At 37.1% G+C, this 25,783-nt stretch overlaps 2 protein-coding genes across 2 annotated transcripts; both read left to right on the top strand.

Moving 5' to 3' along the window:
- Positions 1 to 4,234: 4,234 nt before the first annotated feature.
- Positions 4,235 to 6,938, top strand: LOC145224318 (collagen alpha-1(XXI) chain-like). The gene is made up of 5 exons (XM_080090786.1): positions 4,235 to 4,478; positions 4,754 to 4,925; positions 4,996 to 5,149; positions 5,952 to 6,049; positions 6,634 to 6,938. Exons 1-5 carry the CDS (start codon positions 4,406 to 4,408, stop codon positions 6,887 to 6,889), a joined length of 753 nt encoding a protein of 250 aa, XP_079946912.1. The 5' UTR covers positions 4,235 to 4,405; the 3' UTR covers positions 6,890 to 6,938.
- A 1,099-nt stretch (positions 6,939 to 8,037) lies between these two features.
- On the top strand, positions 8,038 to 20,899 carry LOC145224498 (broad substrate specificity ATP-binding cassette transporter ABCG2-like). Its single transcript, XM_080091012.1, has 16 exons — positions 8,038 to 11,271; positions 11,673 to 11,732; positions 12,290 to 12,404; positions 14,824 to 14,976; positions 15,295 to 15,452; positions 16,067 to 16,218; positions 16,568 to 16,666; positions 16,811 to 16,957; positions 17,093 to 17,217; positions 17,360 to 17,445; positions 17,870 to 17,959; positions 18,963 to 19,087; positions 19,516 to 19,670; positions 19,909 to 19,998; positions 20,068 to 20,195; positions 20,626 to 20,899. The coding sequence occupies exons 1-16, from the start codon at positions 11,045 to 11,047 to the stop codon at positions 20,786 to 20,788; spliced, it is 2,073 nt and encodes a 690-aa protein (XP_079947138.1). The 5' UTR covers positions 8,038 to 11,044; the 3' UTR covers positions 20,789 to 20,899.
- The last annotated feature ends 4,884 nt before the right edge of the window (positions 20,900 to 25,783 follow it).

Raw genomic sequence — 25,783 nt, 5'->3', positions numbered from 1 at the left:
AACTGGCCATGTTAGGGAAAAAGTATCATCGCCAAGTAAAATGCTTAATTGTGAGAAAACAAAATCCTTAAGGCGGCATTTTGTGCGTATGCAGGGTTCAGGGCAAAAACGATGTTTTAGAGTGATTTTTAAAGAATTGTTGGTAAAACTAATTTAAAATGTACACCGCCAGGTGGTGCTTTTAGAACTTTCTGGTTCTGGCCGTGCTGGAGAATAAAGTTGCTATTTTTGTAACTGCACGGTGTACACTGGTAAACGGTTATGCGTAGATATAATTATAAATTCTCTACTGACCAGATTTTAAGTATGGACCAGTTTATAATACCTATTTAGCAATATATATATATGATAATACTCATTATATTGCTATTTCTGTAAAATTGGTTTGGCGGTATTTTTGGCATCAAACATTTTTGGTTTGGCACTTTTTTGTTGTGTTTGGCGCTTTTTTGAGAGTTTTTGGCACTATTTTGCGTTTTTTATCTGGCAACCCTGCATTCAATGATAGAATGACATTATGGATAGTAGTGTGTTTGAAAAATATAAAAGGGACAAAAAGTAATAAGTTGTATGCATCTACACTTAACTACAAATATTTATACTTTTAGCTGAGCTACCTGTCATTAGTAACCTTCGAGTAACTTGGACTGGAAGCTCTGGTTTGAGCTTTGCCTGGAATACTAGCAACGTCGTATATTCAAATGCATATCTTGTTGGCGATGATACTTCTTACGAGCAGAGTTTCGCTGAAAAAGCGGGTTTTTCTTTTCTCAAGCCTTCAACAACTTATAAACTCATCGTTGTTGGTTACAACACCCCTGGAGACTCAACGACCGCTACCATTTATCAGCAAACAAGTAAGTACTGTTTAAAGCATTCGGTTTAAAAATAAAAGCTTGATTGTATAGACCAGGGGTGGGCAAACTTTTCAGCGCAAGGGCCGCATTCAAAAGTTCTTAATCTTATGGGCCGCATAGTATTTCACCAACGGCCCCCCCATTGCTTGCTTGTTTCTTTTTAATAACTGGTGTAAAGAAGGTTTATATCATGTATGTACTATTCAAAGCCGCTTAAAATGCTCATATTAATAATTTCTAACTTGGTGCATAAGTTAAGTTGAACGGAGCTAACTGTTTATGACGTCATAATCGGTATTGTGACAATTGCCGTGCCTGTTTTTTTTTGCTTTTAGTATCAATCTTAAGTGTTGTGTGGTCTGTGTTCATGATTCTAAAGCCGTGTTTAATGTCCATTTGCAATGTACTGCAACGACCTAAACTTGATCCAAAGTGATCAAAGTTTTGGCGTCAACAGTACAAAGTTGGATGTATTTGAAAACGTGAATAGCTTTTACTTTTATCGAACGAAGAAATTGTTTCAAGTGAATATTTCCATGATAATGTGGCAGAAACAGCGGGCTAATGCACGTAAACACACGCGGTATGTTTTTTAAAACTACGCCTGTGGTTATTATGCTATTCAGCGTTGCTCGGTAACTTTCTTTTCAAAATTTCCCAACATTTGGCGGGCCACATGAACTCCTTTGCCGGGCCGTAGTTTGCCCACCCCTGGTATAGACGATCGAGTTGTACAAATTCTTTTCGATGGTTTTATTTACCAGTAGAACCTTTATTAAGCGTATATGGTTGTATTCTTATTAGAACCTTTTGTGGATCACTCAACAGACTCTCCAACGACATTAAGTGATGTTTGTGGAATAGGATTTCAATTGATTGGTTCCGATTGCGTCGGTAATTTGCTTTTGTAAGCGAGTCTTAAAAATAACAATATAACTCAGTGTAAACTTTGAAGCAAAATAGAATATGTTTCCTTAAATCAAAGGTGCAAACCTGCGGTATTAGAAGCAAGTCAAATCAAGTTAAATAGCCGGCTTTTCGGTAGAGCTACTAACACAGAAACTCACAACACTCCGGTTTGGGAATTTCTGGTAGGTGACGCAACGGAGCATAGGCGTTTACGGTGCAATTGTCGAGGCAGCAATTGGCAAACTGCGTGTTCTGAGTTCTTGTGTTGGTAGTTTCACCCCGTGTTTCGTGCTTTTTTCAGATATCAATGAATGCTCTCAAGGCGCCCATAACTGCCACCAGGAGGCAGTATGTAGCAATACACATGGAAGTTTCATTTGCACTTGCAATTTGGGTTATTTTGGTAATGGAACTATTTGTGTAGGTGAGGTGTCATGTCGAGCTTATTTTTTAGAACAAATCTTTGTTGCGATGATTGATTTTTATTTTATTTGTTCCAGGTTTATGCGAAACATCCTCCGTGTCTTTTTGTGGCCACGGGGGCTACTGTTATAGCAACAAATATGGAACCTCGTGCTACCAAGCTTTAGACACAAGTACGTTGATTGCATATGCATGTTGTAACACAAATTAACTGTAACACAAATAATATACAAAAATTCTTTTCAGGTGACCCTACAGTGATCATAACAACTGAACAAGCAGGGACAAATTATGTCAGTGTTTCGTGGAAGAGAATAAATCCATCTTTTGTTCATCATGTTTACGAAGTAGTTTTGTACACGAGAGATGCACTTAAAGTAAAGTGTAATTCCCTTGTAGACAAGGAAGCAACTTTCGGCAATCTTATCCCAAACACTGTTTATACCATTACCGTGAAAGCACTTGGATTTGCTTCGGATTATTCCGCCAACTTAACATTTTTCACAGGTAACTTAATTAGTTGAATTCTGTTATTGTTACAAAAAGTAATTCGTAGCTTCACGGCGCCTTATATTTTACACAGGGTCATTATCAACTACGCATGACGCTATAACAGCAACCACCCCATTAGCCACTGAAATAACATCAACTTTTATTACAACCGCTGAACAAACTACATCCAGTCGGTTTACAACCAGTGAACCAATGGCAACTAACGAAGATTTCACAACCACTGAACCAAGCAATTGTGGCGAAAATTATGATGCTAGGTCGGTATGCGAAAAAATGTTACTGTTTGCAAACAGTGTCCAAATATAATTGCCGCTTTCCGAAACACTTTTATATTTTTATTTTAATAAAAAGAACGTGTAGTGCAAAAAAATGCGTCACCACAAACATGTGTAGCTATTAGCAACAATACATTAAAATAACACAGAAATTATTGCACAGGAAATACAGAGAGCATTTCAGAGAATGGGTGCAAGTGTTTCAAAAGTGGAAGGAGTGTTCGCGTCCTTGTGAACCATAAAGTGATGGAAACCTGTACATATTTGGTCATCCTTTAACAGATACACACAATCTATACTCCTACCAAAACCTAATAATGTGAAAATGTGGTTGTTTTTTGTTATTTTACGTTATCGTTATAACCTGTTTTTACCAATCGTCAATTAGTTAGTAGCCTTCTATTGCAGACTGCTCTGTTATTAAATAACTACCGCAGTACGCTCTAACACCTATATGACTTTTTGAAGACCTTGTATATTTGTAGGGGTTTCAGTCGTAGCAACGGGTTAACAATCCATAACATATAACACCCTGCAACAAGTTGGTCTTGTACATAACAGTTTTGCATCTGACAAAAAAATAAAAAAGAATTAAAATTAAACGTAGTCTTCGACATGTGTTGTAAGTCAAAAATTCAGTCTCAATAACAATTTTCAGCAACCTCACTTCGAACACGCAGAGTCATAACCAATCAACTATGACCAACGCAGTGTCGAAATAACCTTTAAATAGAGTTCATGGTTGAGTTGCATCCGTAGAACTTAGTCCAACTTCAGGTTGCTGTGTGGGAAAGGAGCAATCAGATGAGTGCCAAACCTTACGAGCATTAAACAAAGGCAGGACAGTTTTTGGAAAGAGTGTAGTGACCTCGATGCTACACTTGTTTTGTGTTGCGTACTGTTAAATAAGGCTTAAGGTGCTTCGGACACAAGCGTTACTTATGTCACGCTTTACTTTGTTGATCAAGTTAGAAAAATAGAACTACAAAAAGTTTACTGTTGAGCAGTGGGCGTAATTTAACATTTCAATATACTTGCGTCATTTCCACATTATTGAACTGATGGGTTACTCAGTTAAATGCCTAATCGAGGAAGTAGTATTGGCTGTAGCTGAGGCCTGACGAGCAAAACAAGCGAAGGCTAAGCGTGGCTCTAATTGGTGTTATTTATAGACATTTGCTTGGTCGAAGCCGTGTTGCAGGAGGTGTTATGACGTCTGCTAGCAGTACATATGTCTAACAGTTAAAAAACAATTTTGCAGTGTTGAATTTTTGCAGTTTTGCGGCGGTGATGAGTTACTAGCTATTTTCTACCCACTGAAGGCTTAGACCACACTTCACTTTACCAGCAAACGCTAATCTAATCGACAGGTGTTGGAATTCGTCAAACAGAAGCCAGTTTCCTGATTGTTTCAGTTAAAAAGGTGGAATGTTAATCATGTCACCCTTTCGCCCGTTGTTCGCTTTGTTGTTGCTGTTTACTGCAAGACTTAACGCATCAGGTAATTATTTACGCCTGTCAATCAGTGGCCTGATCGGGAAAACAAATTGCAACCTTCAAAAGGCACAGTTCTTGGGAACCTTGGACTTTACATCAATTTTGTAATGTACATGTAATGAATGGCTTCAGTTTTTTTTACTATTTGAATCTTAACAAAGGTTTGATTTTACTACTGGCATTTGTCGTTATTGACTGTCAATTTTAGATTTAATTTGACTTAATATGAATTATATACACCGCCGTGGATTTTGTATACTTTAACATTATCACACGCAGAAATGAAGTACGTTGATCTACTGCTGTTGATTGATAGCACTTCCTCGATAAGCAACCAAGACTTTGTTGTCCTCAAGGATACTCTCAAGAACGCGTCAATGGCTTTTCAACCTGCCATTGGCAAGTGCCTACAGGTCGGAATCCTGCAATACGGAAACAATAATATCAGGATGTATGTGGTCTAATATAAAAGATGATAGATTTAATTCATAAGCAACACGTTTAACCTGCATTGCACACAGGCTTGATTATGCAGACAACAGCGTGTTCCAGTCTTCAACAACACTGGGCAACTGCAGTACAGTGGCTTGCTTTAATCTTGCTGTTAGTAATAATATGCCGCATCTGTTGGCTGGAAACACTTTTACAGCAACTGCCATTGAAAGAGCTGTTCGGGTAGGTTTATGTCATTGATTTAATTTTCCATACCGTATACACTTTCTCATTAGTCCCAAAGTGTATACGAAAACACAGAGGAATTCGAATTTAACTTACTTTTAGGAGTACGAATTATTAGGTTCATCGCCAAATTTGGCGTTGGTACAGTAGGGTATAGCTGATTTGACATAGCGTTAATCGTTACTGAACCTTTTTTGCAATTTTTCAAATCCATTTACCTTTTCGTATACAATAAGCGCATCTGCGTTGTTTGCCTTAATCCCTATTGTCACTGCGGGCTACCGCAACCATTTGTCGACAACCAGTCTGTATAACCCAAATGTCAACCTTGCGCTGTGTTTTTCAATGTCTCAGTCGAACTGTAACAGGCACCCAGTGTCGCTGGATCTTCGAAGTAAAGTAAGCCTAAGCTTGGTTAGTGCTTGTATGGGTGATCAAAAGGCGCATAATATTGCAAAGAAACCAATTACCAACAAGACTGCTTTATTAGGATGCGTTACTAATCTATATAGTTGATCATAGAATTCCTGCCCGTAACAGTTACAGTGATTTTAACAACACTTGGTATTTATAGTGTATTCACTATGGTGTGTGGGTGCGAGAAAGTCACGTGACTATTACTTCTCGCCGAATACAATTTTGTTAGGAAATCTTGTCCAACACCAAGTAAATTATTTTGACTTTCCGGACCGGACTTTCCAAAATGTCGTATCATTCGTTTTGTTATAATGTGGACTTGTCCCTCAGGCGTTTAAACCACGTTTCATAACATTTCAACTATATAATTTTACAACCACAGATAAACTTTCCACAATCACCAAGAAATACCACTGCTCAAAGATTCATTGTATTGATCACAGATGGTTCAGCAACCGACAGCCACCTATTACCATCAAGGTTTTCCTTTTTTTATTTCTACAGTTTAGTTATTATTATTTTTTTATTGAAGTCAATAATTTTGACTTACAACGCAAACTCGTATTAATTAAAACGATGTTCTAAAAACTTTGGTGGGACCAGAACTGACTGACTAATTTAGAAAAGTCTGTCCTTTGTTTGACTTTCCTTTACTGACTCCTATCAGAGCCTACGCATTTCCGCACGCAAATGCTCGAACAAATAAGCACTGTTCGGTACAACGTTGATGGCGTGATTTAGCCTTGGCCAGTGTGTTTCGCTTTAGTAAACGTAATGCGCAAATGAATTGAAGCTTTCATTCGTAATTAGGATTTTAGATCTCTGCATTTTGACTAAACAGCATCATTAGTGCCTATCAAACAAGCATGAAGAATCTCCGTATTTGTTAGCAAGCATGAAAAACATAAGGCTCATTATCGTTTTCACCCACCAGGCAACGAGTGTGATGATTTTATTTTTAGATTTGAAGTACGGAATCATGTACAATTACAAATGTCAAACCTGAAATCATTGTTTTTATTCCAGACAAATGATCTTTTAATTTAAACATATTTCGGTTTTAGATACAATCTTACACGAACCAACAACATTACTCTGTATGCAATCGGAGTGGGAAACAGCGTGGTCACGTCACAGCTGCAGATCAGTGCTAACGGAGGAATCTCAAATGACAGAGTCTACACTGTCAACAGCTACAGTCAACTTCTCAACGCTACGACCCTAGTTTTTCAAAGCATTTCGCGGACATGTTCTGCAGCCGGGATCCTAACCCCAAATATTATCATGCTCTTTTGTATTGTTATATTGCAGCTTTTGTGACGGCGTTAGAAATCACACAAGCAACAGAAAAATACACTATTTTATATCACATTATACAACCGATGCTTGTTTGAATTTTCCGCACGAGGGTGCTACAACGGTAGGTAGGTAGTTTGTATTTGCACGTAAATGAGGAAAAAGTTACAACAAAAATATCCATGAAAAACGCAAAGTGCAGGGCAGCGAAAGACCGTACGGTCAACGTGTCAGCCACCCCTTCAAAGCAGTAGTATTAGGCGAAAAATAAGGAGTACATAAACAAGAGAGAAAAAAACGCATTCTTTTTAATTGCCCTTATAGCATCAAGGTGCCTGACCCACACACGCGGACTGAGAAATACTGATTGGGTCCGTCGTGGGTTTGAATCTCGTTGAGAAAGTTGTAAAGTTAAAACAATTTTAAGCTGGCACAGCCATTCACTGTCAAATAAACCTGTAATCACATAAATTCGTAAGATGCGTGTGCTTCTGCGTTGCACCAGAAAGCGTATGTAAGTTGTTACTTGCAATACATCAATTTTATTTAACTATTGCTGTTTTGTGTGTTGATTACATGTCACCTTTTAAACAAATTTCATGATTGTCATACATTTAACATTTAGGGTGAATAACAGTAAATTAGTTTACATCATATATGAAAAATAAACCCCTGCTTTTTTTCTACAGCCTTACAATAAAATACGTAGTTAACACAACGTCAGTGGTGACATTTGATAAAAACGAGTTTAAAAATATTGAACGGCCTGCTTTAAGTTATAACGGTCTAACTTTGTGGTGACTTTTAGTCACGTTATTCAGTTATTTTACAAGTATGGTATATTCCGTTATACGTTTCCTTTTTTTCACAATATTACACTGTATCCACTTAAACTTGTTTTGTGACATTCATGGTATACGTTGATTCGTTAACCACAAAAATAGTGTGAGATAAATATCGTATACAGCGGTTAACGCCCGTACTTTAGTGGTAAACCGATAACATGCCTACAGCAAACTTGTTTAATTGCTAGTCCGAGTTGCAGCCGCAAAGATTTTTGATTCCAGGTTACAATGTTGTCCTTCGGCTAATCAACCAATCAACGTTGGCGCCAATGTCTTCACAAAAACGAGAAGGGTGTTACCTTCAGTATTAGAAACGCTCGTAGGGTACCGGACTTATAGTGCTGACAAACCTAAATAAGCTAAAAATGCATCACCCGTAATGGTTAGGCAGTTAGATAGCTTGAACATTTAATTTTTACTAAGATAAGCACTGCGTTTACACAAACTAGTTTAATTTGGTAAACTGCCTTTAATAGACTTGTTCTATGGTTAAGCAGTTAGACTTAGAGCAATCCCTGTTGAAATGCGCGTGGGATTTTAAAACTACCTTGTTCGTTCACACAAAACCGTCAAAACGTTCTCAAAGTCAAACAGGAAAAAGTATTATAGGTTAATAATTCAATAAATATGCAAGTCATAATGGCAAGGTGGCTTACAGCCTGTCGTTAAAAGTTTTGTCGGAACATATAGCGTGCGAGTGAGTATAGTAATTAATCCGCTGTCGCCGGCTGATCACAGAGGGCATATCTCGCCTACTTGTTTTAGCGACTTGTGACGTGTTTTCGGACTTTTGAGCATGTGAACTCACCGGGGTCAGCGCCATGAGTTGCAGACCGAAAACTGTGATCATTTATCCCTGCGTATTTTACAATTAAGATGGTGTGGGCGTTTTAAATGAACATGCCCATATAAAACCCTTATGCTAATATAGAATCCATGTTATATCACCTTAATTACCCCCAACGAACTTCTAAATCATAAATTAATTTTTAGAATTGTGCAATGTCCCCTACTGTTAATTACCTTTAAGAAGATTTTTGATAAAACGTGAAAATGTAGTTGTTAGCACAGTTGTTCCTGTGTTGTAAGCAGAAAGCTTGGCAAAAAAACATTTGGCAAAGTATATTTGTAATCAATAAATTAGCATAAACTGTATAAACTTAGCCGGACAAAAGTATAAATTTATGCTCATATACAGCCCATCAAACCATTATGAAGAAGGCCAATATAAAACTCTGCAAGGTTTAACATATTTAGCAAATGCGATATTGCTATAGGGTATGGAAAATTATTTTTCGGCCTACAAATAGAATTCCTCAAAATTCGGATTTTACGCAATGTAATTGCGTCTGGATCCTAAACCCGGATTCAAACCAACCACTATAGCTTCTTAGGTTCCATATAATGCGGTCGCGAAAAGATGATCCCACGAACATGTTTTTCGAAGCTGATTGCGTGCTGTGTGTGATTTGCTTAATTGTGAGTGGCGACGGAAGTCGATCGAAGTGTTAGCACATATCCTCGCACGCAACCGTTTAGCGTTCGTGTTTCGCCGACTTAAGTCTGTCACGCAATATTGCCGTTTTTTCCGTAACACGCAAATGAGTTTAGCATATGTATGAAGGTAATTGTCTGTAAGTATATAGTGTGTGCTACCAAGTACAGGAACAAGTTGACCGTGTGATCTAAGAGGTCTTTATTAAATTTCTAACGAAAGGGTTAAGAACTTTAACAAATGCCTAAGTGCTTGAGAAAGTGAAATTAAGCATGTAATATTATTATGACATCTTTTAAAAAGGTTATAAGAAACTTGAAATTTGTAGTTGCAGGAACTTGTAAACACATTTTCATAAGAAACGCTAGAATGTATAGTAAGTGACGAAAGGGTACTGAAAGGTATGCTTCTCACAGAAAGCTAGATTGAAATTAAACTTCAAAAAGGCTTTTGTTTGTGATGTTAACTGAGAGAACAACGGGTCGCAAACAGTAGGTTTGCCCCTGAGAGTAAAATTTGTTAAATACAAACTTTGTAAACTAGCAGAATCAAGTTCTCAACCAGTGCTACATGTTAAGTGTGTTACTAAAATATAAATGTTTCATGCTATATATTTGTGTTGGTAAAAACAACTTCTCAAGAAAAGTTTAAATTGATTTCCTTATTTGTATTAAGTTCCATGAAGTATTTTTGTTTACCGATAAAAGAAAGTTCGAATCTACGAGCAAGGCTTTTTGTCGTTTTGTTTTGGTAAATTTCAGACTCGTCCGATAAACCAAAATCCGATTATTCGACATAAATAAGCGGCGAGGCACTAAGAATACGACATGTCAATACCATTTTATAATGTGCGTTTTGCGGCCAACCTGAAAAACCGTGTTTTCTCAATACCTAAAATTGTTTAAGCTGCAGTCAAAATTGTTTATGTCTTAAACATCTTCCAACAGGCGACCATGCTGTTGATTCAAAAAAGTTAACTTAAATTCTTACTGGCAAAAATTGCAAAAAAAACGCATCGGCAAAGATAGAAAGTTTTTCACCAATATATAAACAAGTATAGGCTACGTTAAGATGAAACTGTCAACAAAGCGTTTCGTTTGTTGAAACAGTTGACAAAGAAAACATCAGCCGCAGTATTCTGCTACATTGGCAACAAACAAAGCACTTTATCGACAAAGTAAGGAACATTTCTTCGTGACCTCAGGATCGAGTTTGCGGTGTTACGTCAACGCAGACTGTGTGCAGCCCGATAAAATGTTCATATCACCAAGGCGCAGACGCTGATTTCTAAATTTGTCGCGCATGCGACATTAATTGCCGGCCAAGAAAAAGGCTCCAGGTGGTACTTGTGGTTTAATAAGATAGGGACTCGCGAGACAACACATCGGACGCCGTGCAAGGATTTGCTAGAAGACAGTCGATTATTGGTTGCAATGAAGTGCGGCTGCAGCTACATTTCATTTATACTAACGTTGTATTGTGGGTTTTTCTTGTCTATGAAGTAAAGTGTTGAACGCATTGGAATGCGGGGTTTTGTACGAAATATACACCAAGTCGTTTTGCTAAACAAACATTTTTTACCAGGAAATACAGAAATATCTTAACATACATTAAAATGTCAGTGGATCAGTTCATTAGCTATTTAGAAAATATCAAGCTTTGCAGCGTGAGTTTATGGTTTGTACTTTTTGATAATGAATAAAAATCAAAATTCTGGACATTTGCAATAGTCGACAGTCTTGCCTAGTCCATCATACTGTAAACTTTTAAGCGACATTATTTTATGAATTTTTTTAGTTGGGTTAATTAAACTAGTTGGTTTGAGCTATTAAAAAATCAATGGGTGATACGAATCACTTGCCGACGAACGGGTCTAGCAAGCAGAATGGATCTGGTGAAAATCCGGTCAAGACGATGGAGGTATTTTCCCTTTCTGTGGAAGAACCACAACGTCAGAAAGCTCCAACTATTTCATTTCACGATGTGAACTATGAAATAAACTTGAGAGATGGGTGCTGCGCCGCATGCAAGGATACCAAAGTCAAGAAGATACTTCATTCTGTCAAGTACGACAATCTTAATGCATTTTAAAGCTTTGTCATATGTATTGGCTGTTTATCTATCATGGTGATAAGACAGAAATAAGGTAATTTTCGTGATTTTTGAAACCTATCCTCTGTTTATCATACAAAAACACAATTATACCAATTATTTTGATAGACGTTAGAGACAACATCTTATTCAATTTAAAGACAAAAATTTTAGCAACAAAGTTATGTTGATTTTTGTCACTAAAAGCGCCATTCATTACTTTTATTATTTTTATTATCAATAAACGTTTCGACAACTGTTTTGAATTAAAATGTACAAACCCGTTCTAGTTTATGTTTTCATTTCAGTTGGTCCCTAAAACTTTGGAAATTTTAAACAGTCTTAAATTAGTTAATATGAAACTTTTTTGTTATAGCGGCATTATGAGACCTGGTCTTAATGCAATCATGGGTCCAACAGGCAGTGGAAAATCAACGTGAGTTTATTTATTCTTAAGAAAGGCTTTGACTATCACAATTACGAGGTTTACAGAACACGCACGCTACATGAGAATATTAGTTTTCACCTTAATTAACGAACGTGGTTAGATGTTCAAGTTTATAGAGCTCGTTTCGAAACGTCGGAATAAAAATACATTTGCCAGAAGAGCTCTATAAACTTGATACTATGCCTGGCAGCAACAGCTTATTTAGTGGTTAGATGTTCATCACGAATTGCACGTTCGATTAAATTGCATATTTGGTTTCAAACTAATAATTACTAAATATTACTTTGTAATTAAACAGGACAATTTATTTTATCATCCGTTTTAGATTACGAACACAAACCGCCACATTAATTTATTAAAATTAATAAGACATGCAGATTTGCTCAGCCTTGGAAAATCTATTTTTGTCTGGGAAAATGTTTTAACGTTGCTCCCTATTAACATACAACAGGCCAAGAAAATCAATCCGTTTTTGCTGTTTTACATACATGTCAGGTTTTAAATGTCATATCATCCCAGGTGTATTATATACCGTTATTTTGTAGCTTACTTGATATTCTGGCCGACCGCAAGGACCCTTCAGGCTTAAGCGGCGACATCTTAATTGACGGTGTGTTTCTTCCAAGCAATTTCAAACATTTTAGTGGTTATGTTGTGCAGGTAAGTTCTGCAAATTTCAGCTTGTTTGGTGTTAGATTTAAAGTAAAAAAGGCACATGCTTTTTTTCTCAAAGGACCACCCGTGTTCAAACCGTAAACAGCCCATAATTTTAAACGTTTAATAAAGTGGAATGCAATTAGGATCTGATATTTAGGTGGAACTATCAAGGTCCGGTAATTTCTTTAATGGCGGTTTGAATTCCAGCAAAACTGAGATTTTAATTCTGAAACATTCTTTACATTTAGGCTATTAATAAAGTGATTCCCTATTTTACGTACTTTTCGCACAAGTCAATTCAACATTACATTGCAGTGCTCCATATAGTTTTCCCCATGTAAAATTCAATGTATTAGTTCTGCCACCAGTAAGAACTCGCCTGTCTTTGGCACCAAGCAACGGAAAGCAAAGGCTCTGTATGTGTACTAGTTTGTAAGGTTTTCTGTACTAGGAATCTAGGTAATGTAACTAGTTTGGCGTGTGTTTTGTAAAGTTGCCCTGCTCACGAAAAAAATTAGCTAGACGCTTAAAGTTTGAATTGATTTGAAAAGTAAACATAAGTCTTCCATTCAAATTTGCACTACTACAGTTTGTTTCATAAACCCAAACCAATTGCGAAAAAAGTTTGATTAAAGACGTCCGTAAGAAGTTCATTACCGGGCCGCAAAGTTTTTCAGTTTAAATTCTGTGAAACATAATTCAAAGGCGTCTGCTTGCAGGAAAACAAGATTCTCAATTAATCAACGCTTTAATACATTTTGTATATGGCTGGTCCGCGATAAACTATACAGCAAACAGGTTCCGTGTTTTTTTGTAAAGTTGCTATCCAGTTTAAATGTCTTAAAAAAATTAAAATTATTACACAGTAATCTAGAACATGTTGTATAATTTTTATTTTACGCCTACATACGCTTGCGGCGTAAGCATTTTTGGGCCTAGTTGTTTATGTCGTTCTGGCATTCCTAACAAAGTTTCAAACGATATCTTTTTATCACGGCTTTGCTTACAGACCGGTATCAACCAAATGCCTATTTACAGTAGGTAATCTCTTCGTTGCGCACGACCAAAATTACCCGCAAGCTACCAAATCAACCGCTTTGCATTTATATAGGGTATTTATGTAGGTCGCGAATATAGCCGCCGGGAAATTCCCTATGAGGTTTGACCTGCCTCGAAGCTCAGTGTAAGGATATTAAGGCTTTGGGCATCGTTCTTGGCTCGCGTTTGCGGCCGGTTTGCCAAAATAAACTTGTTTTGCCTACCAACAAAACGATAACGATTTCTCCCACATTCTTGGCAGCGGTTTGGCGAAGGTTATCACGATTCCTTTAGAGTTTAACGTACCTAGTTGCTTGCGGGGAACTGTTGTATGCTAATGGGAAAACTGTTATGCAAACTAACACAGTATTTCGCTTTATTACTAAATGATTAGCATTTTGGAACAAAATTCGAATTGTTTTTTAAAAACTCCTAAAAGTGTGGTCTTGTCACAATGTGATTACGTAACGCAATGAAATCGAACAAGCGAATTAATGTGTTGATCAGTGTTAAACGTTTTCCACGGGTTGGCTTTGAAACCTTTAAAACGATAAGACTAAAATTTAAACTGTAGAACGAAACTGAACTTTATTGTATTCGGGTACGAACTGGTCAACATTCCCAAGCTTTTAACATTCTATCACGTAAATATGAGTGGGGCGTGTAATTTGCTCATCCTAATTATAAACAGACAAATGTTTGCGCGTGCCGACACTCCCATAATATGTAGCTAATTCTATATTTTAAGAATAATTAAAACTGTAAAACTGGTTTTGCAAGAACTGGTTTCATTCTTGTATTACCACTTTTTACAGTTTTTAAATTCATTTGTTCAGTATTTTTTTTTGCAGAATTGTAGAGTGCTGTCTTCCATAGTTTTATGTGCGTGAAAGGGCGTCTGCTAACGTCGACGTGTAAACGTTTTTTACAACAAAATGCTGATGTATTACATGGTTGTTGCTACTGCCAGTATTCGAAAAAAAAACATATCCTTGTTTGTAAATATTGTTTATTTTAGTGACAAAACTCAACAGCAATATAAAGTTGGATTACAACTGAGCGGAAGTTCGGGCCACACACCAGTTTTGTAATACTGCTATACTGCTATTTTAGGCGCCATATTTGGAAAGACTTTTTACTTACTGATCAAACTTTTTACTGATTTTTACTTTTTACTGTCTCTTTTAAATTTTTAGTAAGGCGTGCTAGTCAGCACAATGACAATTCTTTATTACCTGATAGCAAACCAAGCTATATTACCTGTAAGCAAACTGCATGCCGAGTTATTATAGGGGTGACAGACTAAGATACAAACCTGATAACAATTCAGGGTTAAATTACAACTGTGCAAAAATTCAGACATCCTACTTTCGTACGTTTTCAGCAAGACGTGCTGATCAGCACATTGACAGTCCGAGAGAATCTTTGGTATTCGGCCAATCTTCGTCTTCCCAAAAGTATCAGCAAAGAAGCGAAGTTGAAACGAGTCGATGAAGTGCTACATGACCTTGGCATCACAGCATGTGCAGATACCAAGGTGAAAACATATCCTGAAAATTGCCTTGCCTACATATAATTATGTCGCTTACGTTACTTAAGGTCAATTATGGCGAATTTTCAAAACAATCTAACTAAGCATGATATACCAGTACTCTTAATTGCTATACTTTTTATGTACTGCTTTCTATAGTTATATGTACTTTATTTTTCTTCATAGATAATCTGTAGCCTTTTGTGTGGTGACGTTTTCATGTAAAAATATCACTTTAATTCAACTACAAACGTGTTTAAACTATTGTTTTCTGTATTTTATTTTATTTGTTATACACTATACAAAAATATTCCTAAACATCAGATAGGAAATGAAATGATTCGTGGAGTATCTGGAGGTGAAAAGAAGCGCACTTCAATTGCGATGGAACTCATCACCTCACCATCCGTTCTCTTTCTGGACGAGCCGACCACAGGACTGGATGCCTCTACCGCCAACGCTGTTATGATTCATCTTAAGAGGTTGGTAACCAACAAGTGGATTAGATGCAATCTTGTCATCTCTCAAGACAGTACACGCTTGAGTAAATAGTTTCCAAATTCCTGTGGTGAGGCATACTATAGCATGTGGTTAGATACTAACAAGTGTGAAAATACGTTTTATTACCAAAAGAATTGCAAATTAGACCGAGCAAAAAAATCAGAGCCAATATGTTTGTGTAGAGCATAACTACGTTTCGACAAGTACTATGCTCTACACAAACATATTGGCTCTGATTTTTTTGCTCAGATTATTCAAAACCGTGAATAGTGTACCTAAATTGCAAATTAGTTTTTGTATCATTTAGGGTTTTTAGTACCTTAGTGTGCGGAAAATAAAAGTGTATTTGTTAGTGTATCCTGCCGCAAATTACCAGTCGACATTTGCAAACCTTTTTGTAATAACAGTCACAACTCTTAAATACGTATATTGTGAAAAAATACACTTCACTTTTGCGTTTTAGTCCAGGAATGATAACAACAATAATACTTAGTCTCATTCTCTGTCAGTCTCATTGAAAACTTCATGTAAAGTAAAGTATTGTGACTTTTCTTGTTTAATAATGTTTTTGGCAAACGAATGCAACTTTTTGCAGATTGTCCATGAGAGGACGTACAGTGATCTTGTCCATCCATCAACCACGTTTCTCCATCTTCCGTCTCTTCGACACTCTTACTCTTCTTTCGACTGGTCGTGTTCTTTATCACGGTCCATGTGGGGATGCTTTAACACATTTTAAATCAATTGGTTCGTAAATATCTCTTTGAAAAAAACACATAGCAAATATAAAAAACTTTTTTTTTGAAAAATAACCAAAGCTTGGCTAAAGCGGTATGAGTATACTTGAAATGCCACTTAAAAATTTCCTACAGATATTTATGAGTAGCTTTACGATAACCAGTTTATCGTTCTGTCGTTAATGTCCAGTTGTGGCATTTCACAACATACTGCTCCCAACAAACTTTAGTGCCGTAGGGGGTTACATACTCGTATACAGCCTATAACTCTTGTCACCATGCAGCTACACTGATGATCGAGACCTTATAGGTCGAAACAGCGTGCACTGTCAGCAGTTTATGTATTTTTTAAAATTAAGGTTACCCTTGTGAAGAACATAACAACCCAGGTGACTTTCTACTTGACGTCATAAATGGCGATTCGACTGCTCTAACAACTTCACTAACTGATGATGAAGGTAATTTCTTGTAGAATTTCAACTACTTTGGTATTAATGCTTTAATATTAGTTACACGATTGCTGTGATATCCTACCCGAAGTAATATGTATTATATTTCAGCAATGTGAAAATACCATAATTTTTGTTGACATTTTTTTATAGTTTATTCTGATGCTGAAATCCAGGAGAAAAAAGATGAAGACACAACCACTCGTATTGCGTCAGATCTTGCGGTACAATATAACTCCAGCGAACTGAACAAAACCTTTTGCGCTGAATTGAGCGACATCGCCAGCAAATCGCGTAAAGGTTAATTTCAAGTGTATAAGAGAGTGTACAAGCGTCATTAAAATGGACCCTAAGGCATCATCTTGATAAACATGTCAAAAGATAGTTCGGTTTCAAAACGTTTATAATTGTAAAAACTACCTATTGGATTTGCAGAAAAGAAGCGACGTTCATCCATTATGCACCATGGCTATGCTACCCCATTTTGTTTCCAATTTCGTGTTCTGGTTGAAAGAACGTTTAAAAGTGTGATACGAAATCCAATGACTGCAGTTGGAAATGTAAGAATGCTTCGTTTTGAAGAAATTTGAGCGCAAGATTTACTATATTTATCTTGTGAGAAATTTTATAAAAACAATTTGTAAACGACAATTTGTGCAGATATATAATTTTAATTTATTTGTTGTATGCTTTACTTTTTAGGTTGTTGTGAGTTTAATCATAGGCATTCTTTTCGGTATCTTCTACTTTCAAATCAAAGATGATGCCGACACTGGAGTTCAAAACAGGTAAGAAATGTTTTATGTTAATGTTTAATTTGCATTTTTCTTGCCGTTATCACACGGTAAAAGTTTGCTCAATGAACTCGTATAAGTGCTTATAAGTTAGGCTACTTCAAAGATTTAATATTATTATTATATATATATATATATATCATTTTGCAAGAACTGCTAATCCTTTTGTGAAATGAATGGTCACCAGAAACTAGCTAGGATGCTGTACGTACCCAAAATTATTATGCATTTTCTTAACCAAAGTCCCGAAAACTAAAATCAAAAGCTGAACAGTAAATCGAATTTAACTTACGCGTCAAACATAAACTTATAAGGCACACAAAACATTAACACTACAATAACATAATGATCACAAAATTGTGTCCCCTATTATCTATTTTAGCTTGCTCAAAAAGTTATCGCATATACATATTCCTAGGTTCGGCGTGTTGTTTTTCATAACCACCAACCTTTTATTTTCATCCATTAATGCTATTGACGTGTTCGTGAAAGAAAGAACCACATTTGTGTAAGTACTCAATCTGCATAGTTTTTGCTTTTTTCAATGTTTTTGTTTTCATATAACAAACTGGGTAAGAAAACCATTGTGTTGATCTCTTAAAAATGTTTTACTATTAATCTTTTTCAAAATTGCGTTTCCAGTGCTAGTTTTCTATTTCTAAACATAAGAGCCGTATGTCGACAATCATAATCGCATTTGCAAACAGTACTTGCTTCGTTTTCTTATTTGCTAAAAATGCTTTGTTTGTCTAACGATAATTAGCGAAGCAACTGTACTTCTGAATCAGAATCAGTCAGCAAATAGACTTAAAACGTTATGTATTTACCCATGTTGGCATCATTAGTCGCTCTTATTGAAATAGATTCGTTTTTAGAAATATGATCGGTGATCGTCGACATTGGATGCCTATACTAATTGCTGAAATTATTCTGTTTAATGATTAAAAAATGGCGCTTTTGGAAAATTCGCTCAGAAAATTGCACAGCTTATCAGTTGGGAACCCCCGTTTAGCGTTTATTAGGTATTTTCTAGAGTTTGGGATTTTCCGCTGCCATATAAACGTGTAGCGATGGAGCAATCGTTTATAATATATAGGAAACTTTTACTCCTTTACAAATAAGCCCATGACGCCAAATACGTATAGTTATAAAAGTTTAACAATACCGATTTTTACAATTTTCTGTTAGCGTCATCACACTTTTATGTGTTCGCTCACGAATCTCTAAAGTTTCGAATCGTTTACTTTAATCGCGCAGTAAGCTATCGTTTATAGAAAAATATATTTTGATTATGTAGACTAAGCATCTTCAGTGTCTTAAAAGACAACACAATAGGGATTAAAATTATATACAATATTAACATTTCATCCCAAACAAGACCATAGGCTATATATACTATGAAAGATGGAAATTGTGACAAGAACGTTAATAAATTAGGAAGTAATTCCCAGAATCATTTTACTAGGATGCATCCTCACAACTTGTTTTAACTATTTGCATTCAATTAACAGACATGAGTACGTCTCCGGTTATTATTCGGTGCTAGCTTATTTTCTTGCAAGGCTGGTAGCAGATCTCATTCCAATGCGAACTGTGTCGCCACTTATTTTTGGCTCTATTACATACTGGATGGTCGGTAAGCAACATTTTTATTCATTTTTATTTTCATTTAGTTTAATTCAAAACTGTATCACAAACTGCCTAATAGAAAAGATTAGCTTACGTTTAGTTACAAAAAACGATATTACGATACAAAGTTACGTTTGAGGTAAGGGTTCTTAATCAGGGATGCGTGTACTTACCTCTGATGGCTTTAAGAATCAAGACGAAATGCGATGTTAGTAAAAGCTGTTTAGGTCTATTTGCAAAAGGTTTTACCATCAATGAATGGTTGGTACTGTGCTGTAAATGTTAGATTTAGAAAAATGCTGGTTGTGCATGTATTTAAAACTTTCTCTTAAGAATCAACACACTTGCAGTCATTTTTTACTGTCATAATATCTTTGAAGCATATTTTTAAAATAGAAAATATTCCCTGACAGTATATTATTTTATTTGTTGCAGGTTTAAAAGCAACCGCTTCAGCTTTTTTCACGTTTCTCTTTTTCATTCTGCTGACGGGCTACGCTGCAGTGTCTGTGGCTCTCTTCGTCTCATCCGGTTCGGCAAACTTCGCTGTAGCGAATATAGCCATCACCATGATCTTCGTATTTTCCATTGTAAGTTTTTGCAATTGGTTATCCATTTTTAATCGTGGGATAAATGTTTGTCTTTTCTAAGGTTTTTTTGTTTTGTTTTTGTTTTTCATTTGCAAAAATATATTGTTTGGGGGAGCAATCCTTAATACGTTTGCCAAAGTACCTTATTGTGTCGAAACAATTTAATTCAAGTATAAAATCACATTACTTATAACAAAATTCCCCGCCCCTGTTTTACCACACTATTTCACTTCTTCAGATGTTTGGTGGACTTTTGTTGAACGTTGATTCTGCAATGTCGTGGATCAGCTGGCTTCGTTACTTGAGCATTGCAAATTATGCTTATTCGGTGAGACATACAAAATCAACACTTATTTTTCTGTATTGTGTTTGTCTAATTCCAACTTTTCGGATTCAGGGCTGCTGCGTAAATGAATTTCAAAATCAACAGTTCGGGAATTGTGAGAAAAACGTCACAGCACCGTCATTGACTATGACGTCTAGCAGGATGAACGTCACTACAGGAAACTTTCCTAACCAAGACTGGTAAGCATATTTCTAGCGGCAAGTCCTTTTTTGACATAATTATGTGGCTCAGAAGATTTTACCTTTTCTCCAACGGTTTAGTGTGGATCATAGTTGATCTAATTGGATTATGAATTTATATCTATATCGTATCTTACAATTGGATTGGATGTAGTATTTTTGTTGATATTTCCAAAGTATTAAACTTGTTGCACTCCGTCATTTAAATTTTAAACGATAGGGTTTTCAGCCTTTCATTACCTACCCTACAAAATGTAAAATATTTTTGGGTACAATGTGATGTTTAGCACCAAATATTTAACATTGGAGAGAATTCTGTTTGATACTTTGATAATAAAAATACTGCGGACCACCAATTTAAGCAAGTGACTATCAAAAATGACGAGCAAAATCCTACCTAATACACGGCGTTTTTCATTTTATTATTAAGTTTCCCGGGAGAAAGGATTCTTTCAAGTCGACTTGGAATTGGAGATGGACTCGACGTAACGGAATGGGATTTATGGCAGAATGCATTAGCGCTGTGCTGCATAACAATAGCAATGTTAGTTCTCACATACATTCAGCTGGCAAGAACGAAAATGACAACATAATGGGAACAACAACAAAACATTGATCATTGCATATCTTCCTGTAAAAATGAAAATTGTTTTCTTTGTTTTCTGTTTCAAATATTTACGTGTATATTAAAGTTTACAATGGAATGTGTCTCTATAGTAGAAAAAATGTTGGTCATTGACAAATAACACAAAATATAATGTACAACAAAAAAGGCCGGAAAAGTTCATTACGATCCAAAGAAGAATATTGCTTTAAATTCATACTCGTCTTCGATCGCGGATAATATCGGTTAAATGCACTTGCGAAAAATAGATATCAAGTTTGAAACTGAAATACCTTAACAAAACACACAAAACACTTCTTTTGAACCCAAAGTATATAATTAACAATACACAAATTCGAATCAAACCAGGTTGAAACAGAAATATTTCGTCGAAAACCCACTCAAAAAGGAATATATTTTAAACCGCTTATGTCCGGTTTCTCTCTCCTCCCGAACCTCCAAACCCGTTTTCAAATTCGAAATTTGCACCCAATTTTTGAAAATACCCCAAGGTTATAGCCTTTCCATTATTTCGATTTTGGGGGAGTCAAAAAATCGATGAAAAATCCAGTTTTCGGTGGGTTTTCGTGGAAATGTTCCAGTTTCAAACCGGTCGTGACCGGTTTCTGCCTCTTGTCGACGGCCCAATCCGGCTTAAACCGGTTTTCAAAATCGAAAATAGAACCCGATTTTTGAAAAAAACCTAAGGCTACAGCCTTTCCGTTTTTATCCATTTTTGGGGCTAAAAAAATCGAAGAAAAATCCGGTTTTCGGTGGGTTTTCGCGGGAATATTCCAGTTTTAACCCGGTTATGACCAGTTTCTCTCTCCTCCCGAACCTTCAAACTGGTTTAAACAGGTTTTCAAAATCAAAACTTTGGGCCCCATTTTTGTCAAAACCCTTAGGCTATAGCCTTTCCGTTTTTTCGATTGTTGGAGGTCGAAAAGTCGAAGAAAAATTCGGTTTCGGTGGGTTTTCGCGGGAATATTCCAGTTTTAAACCGGTCATGACCGGTTTCTGCCTCTTGCCGAACCTCCAAACCGGCTTGAACCGGTTTTCAAAATCGAAAATTTGTACCCGATTTTTGGAAAAACCCTAAGCCTATGGCCTTTTCGTTTTTTCGATTTTTGGCGGTCAAATAATCGAAGAAGAATCCGGTGTTCGGTGGGTTTTTGCGGGAATGTTTCAGTTTTAAACCGGTTGTGACCGGTTTCTGCCTCTTGCCGAACCACCAAACCGGTTTAAACCGGATTTCAAAATCGAAAATTTGGACCCGATTTTTGAAAAACCCTAAGGCTATAGCCTTTCCGTTTTTTTCGAATTTTAGAGGTCGAAAAGTCGAAGAAAACTCCGATTTTCGGTGGGTTTTCGTGGGAATATTCCAGTTTTAAATCGGTCATGACCGGTTTCTGCCTCTTGCCGAACCTCCAAACCAGCTTGAACCGAATTTCAAAATCTAAATTTTGGACCCGATACATAAAAATCACGTAAGGCTACAGCCTTTCCGTTTTTTCGATTTTTGGTGGTAAAAAATCGATGAATAATCCGGTTTTAGGTGGGTTTTCGCGGGAATATTCCAGTTTCAAACCGGTTATGACCGGTTTCTGCCTCTTGCCGAACCTCCAAACCGGTTCAAACCGGTTTTCAAAATCGAAAATTTGTACCCGATTTTTGGAAAAACCCTAAGGCTATAGCCTTTCCGTTTTTTCGATGTTTGGTGGTCAAAAATCGATGAATAAACCGGTTTAGGTGGCTTTTCGCGGGAATATTCCAGTTTCAAACCGGTCATGACCGGTTTCTGCCTCTTGCCGAACCTCCAAACCAGCTTGAACCGGTTTTCAAAATCTAAATTTTGGACCCGATATTTGAAAATACCCTAAGGCTGTAGCCTTTCCGTTTTTTCGATGTTTGGTGGTAAAAAATCGATGAATACTCCGGTTTTCGGTGTGTTTTCGCGGCAATATTCCAAATTTTAACCGGTTGTGACCGGTTTCTGCCTTTTGCCGAACCTCCAAACCGGTTCAAACCAGTTTTCAAAATCGAAAATTTGTACCCGATATTTGAAAATACCCTAAGGCTATAGCCTGTCCGTTTTTTCGATGTTTGGTGGTAAAATATCGATGAATACTCCGGTTTCGGTGGGTTTTCGCGGGAATATTCCAGATTTTAACCGGTTATGACCGGTTTCTGCCTTTTGCCGAACCTCCAAACCGGTTCAAACAGGTTTTCAAAATCGAAAATTTTGGACCCGATATATAAAAATCACGTAAGGCTACAGCCTTTCCGTTTTTTCGATTTTTGGTGGTAAAAAATCGATGAATAATCCGGTTTTAGGTGGGTTTTCGCGGGAATATTCCAGTTTTAAACCGGTCATGACCGGTTTCTGCCTCTTGCCGAACCTCCAAACCGGTTCAAACCGGTTTTCAAATTCGAAAATTTGTACCCGATTTTTGGAAAAACCTAAGGCTGTAGCCTTTCCGTTTTTTCGATTTTTGGTGGTCAAAAATCGATGAATAAACCGGTTTAGGTGGCTTTTCGTGGGAATATTCCAGTTTCAAACCGGTCATGACCGGTTTCTGCCTCTTGCCGAACCTCCAAACCAGCTTGAACCGGTTTTCAAAATCTAAATTTTGGACCCGATATTTGAAAATACCCTAAGGCTGTAGCCTTTCCGTTTTTTCGATGTTTGGTGGTAAAAAATCGATGAATACTCCGGTTTTCGGTGAGTTTTCGCGGGAATATTCCAAATTTTAACCGGTTGTGACCGGTTTCTGCCTTTTGCCGAACCTCCAAACCGGTTTTCAAAATCGAAAATTTGTACCCGATTTTTGGAAAAACCCTAAGGCTATAGCCTTTCCGTTTTTTCGATTTTTGGACGTCGAAAAGTCGAAGAAAAATCCGGTTTCGGTGTGTTTTCGCGGCAATATTCCAGTTTCAAACCGGTTATGACCGGTTTCTGCCTCTTGCCGAACCTCCAAACCGGTTCAAACCAGTTTTCAAAATCGAAAATTTGTACCCGATATTTGAAAATACCCTAAGGCTATAGCCTGTCCGTTTTTTCGATGTTTGGTGGTAAAATATCGATGAATACTCCGGTTTCGGTGGGTTTTCGCGGGAATATTCCAGATTTTAACCGGTTATGACCGGTTTCTGCCTTTTGCCGAACCTCCAAACCGGTTCAAACAGGTTTTCAAAATCGAAAATTTTGGACCCGATATATAAAAATCACGTAAGGCTACAGCCTTTCCGTTTTTTCGATTTTTGGTGGTAAAAAATCGATGAATAATCCGGTTTTAGGTGGGTTTTCGCGGGAATATTCCAGTTTTAAACCAGTCATGACCGGTTTCTGCCTCTTGCCGAACCTCCAAACCGGTTCAAACCGGTTTTCAAATTCGAAAATTTGTACCCGATTTTTGGAAAAACCTAAGGCTGTAGCCTTTCCGTTTTTTCGATTTTTGGTGGTCAAAAATCGATGAATAAACCGGTTTAGGTGGCTTTTCGTGGGAATATTCCAGTTTCAAACCGGTCATGACCGGTTTCTGCCTCTTGCCGAACCTCCAAACCAGCTTGAACCGGTTTTCAAAATCTAAATTTTGGACCCGATATTTGAAAATACCCTAAGGCTATAGCCTTTCCGTTTTTTCGATTTTTGGACGTCGAAAAGTCGAAGAAAAATCCGGTTTCGGTGTGTTTTCGCGGCAATATTCCAGTTTCAAACCGGTTATGACCGGTTTCTGCCTCTTGCCGAACCTCCAAACCGGTTCGAACCAGTTTTCAAAATCGAAAATTTGTACCCGATATTTGAAAATACACTAAGGCTATAGACTGTCCGTTTTTTTGATGTTTGGTGGTAAAATATCGATGAATACTCCGGTTTTCGGTGAGTTTTCGCGGGAATATTCCAGATTTTAACCGATTACGACCGGTTTCTGCCTTTTGCCGAACCTCCAAACCGGTTCAAACCGGTTTTCAAAATCGAAAATTTGTACCCGATTTTTGAAAAAACCCTAAGGCTATTCCCTTTCTGTTTTTTCGATTTTTGGGGGTCGAAAAGTCGAAGATAAATCCGGGTTTCGGTGGGTTTTCGCGGGAATATTCCAGTTTCAAACCGGTCATGACCGGTTTCTGCCTCTTGCCGAACCTCCAAACCAGCTTGAACCGGTTTTCAAAATCTAAATTTTGGACCCGATATTTGAAAATACCCTAAGGCTATAGCCTTTCCGTTTTTTCGATGTTTGGTGGTAAAAAATCGATGAATACTCCGGTTTTCGGTGAGTTTTCGCGGGAATATTCCAGATTTTAACCGATTACGCCCGGTTTCTGCCTTTTGCCGAACCTCCAAACCGGTTCAAACCGGTTTTCAAAATCGAAAATTTGTACCCGATTTTTGAAAAAACCCTAAGGCTATTCCCTTTCCGTTTTTTCGATTTTTGGAGGTCGAAAAGTCGAAGATAAATCCGGGTTTCGGTGGGTTTTCGCGGGAATATTCCAGTTTCAAACCGGTCATGACCGGTTTCTGCCTCTTGCCGAACCTCCAAACCAGCTTGAACCGGTTTTCAAAATCTAAATTTTGGACCCGATATTTGAAAATACCCTAAGGCTATAGCCTTTCCGTTTTTTCGATGTTTGGTGGTAAAAAATCGATGAATACTCCGGTTTTCGGTGAGTTTTCGCGGGAATATTCCAAATTTTAACCGGTTGTGACCGGTTTCTGCCTTTTGCCGAACCTCCAAACCGGTTCAAACCGGTTTTCAAAATCGAAAATTTGTACCCGATTTTTGGAAAAACCCTAAGTTTTTTCGATTTTTGGACGTCGAAAAGTCGAAGAAAAATCCGGTTTCGGTGTGTTTTCGCGGCAATATTCCAGTTTCAAACCGGTTATGACCGGTTTCTGCCTCTTGCCGAACCTCCAAACCGGTTCAAACCCGTTTTCAAAATCGAAAATTTGTACCCGATATTTGAAAATACCCTAAGGCTATAGCCT

The sequence above is a fragment of the Phallusia mammillata genome, chromosome 4 (assembly GCF_965637545.1).
Source record: "Phallusia mammillata chromosome 4, kaPhaMamm4.hap1.1, whole genome shotgun sequence".
In the NCBI taxonomy this organism is placed as follows: Eukaryota; Metazoa; Chordata; class Ascidiacea; order Phlebobranchia; family Ascidiidae; genus Phallusia; species Phallusia mammillata.
The sequence above is the reverse complement of the archived record's forward strand: the minus strand, read 5'-3'. Positions and strand labels throughout refer to the sequence as shown.

Coding starts and splice junctions, on each gene's coding strand:
- LOC145224498 (XM_080091012.1), top strand. CDS start 11,045: ATGGGTGATACGAATCACTTGCCGACGAACGGGTCTAGCAAGCAGAAT. Junction 16,219..16,567: donor AACACATTTTAAATCAATTG/GTTCGTAAATAT, acceptor TTTAAAATTAAG/GTTACCCTTGTGAAGAACAT. Junction 16,667..16,810: donor TTCACTAACTGATGATGAAG/GTAATTTCTTGT, acceptor ATTTTTTTATAG/TTTATTCTGATGCTGAAATC.
- LOC145224318 (XM_080090786.1), top strand. CDS start 4,406: ATGTTAATCATGTCACCCTTTCGCCCGTTGTTCGCTTTGTTGTTGCTG. Junction 4,926..4,995: donor GGAAACAATAATATCAGGAT/GTATGTGGTCTA, acceptor CATTGCACACAG/GCTTGATTATGCAGACAACA. Junction 5,150..5,951: donor CCATTGAAAGAGCTGTTCGG/GTAGGTTTATGT, acceptor TTACAACCACAG/ATAAACTTTCCACAATCACC.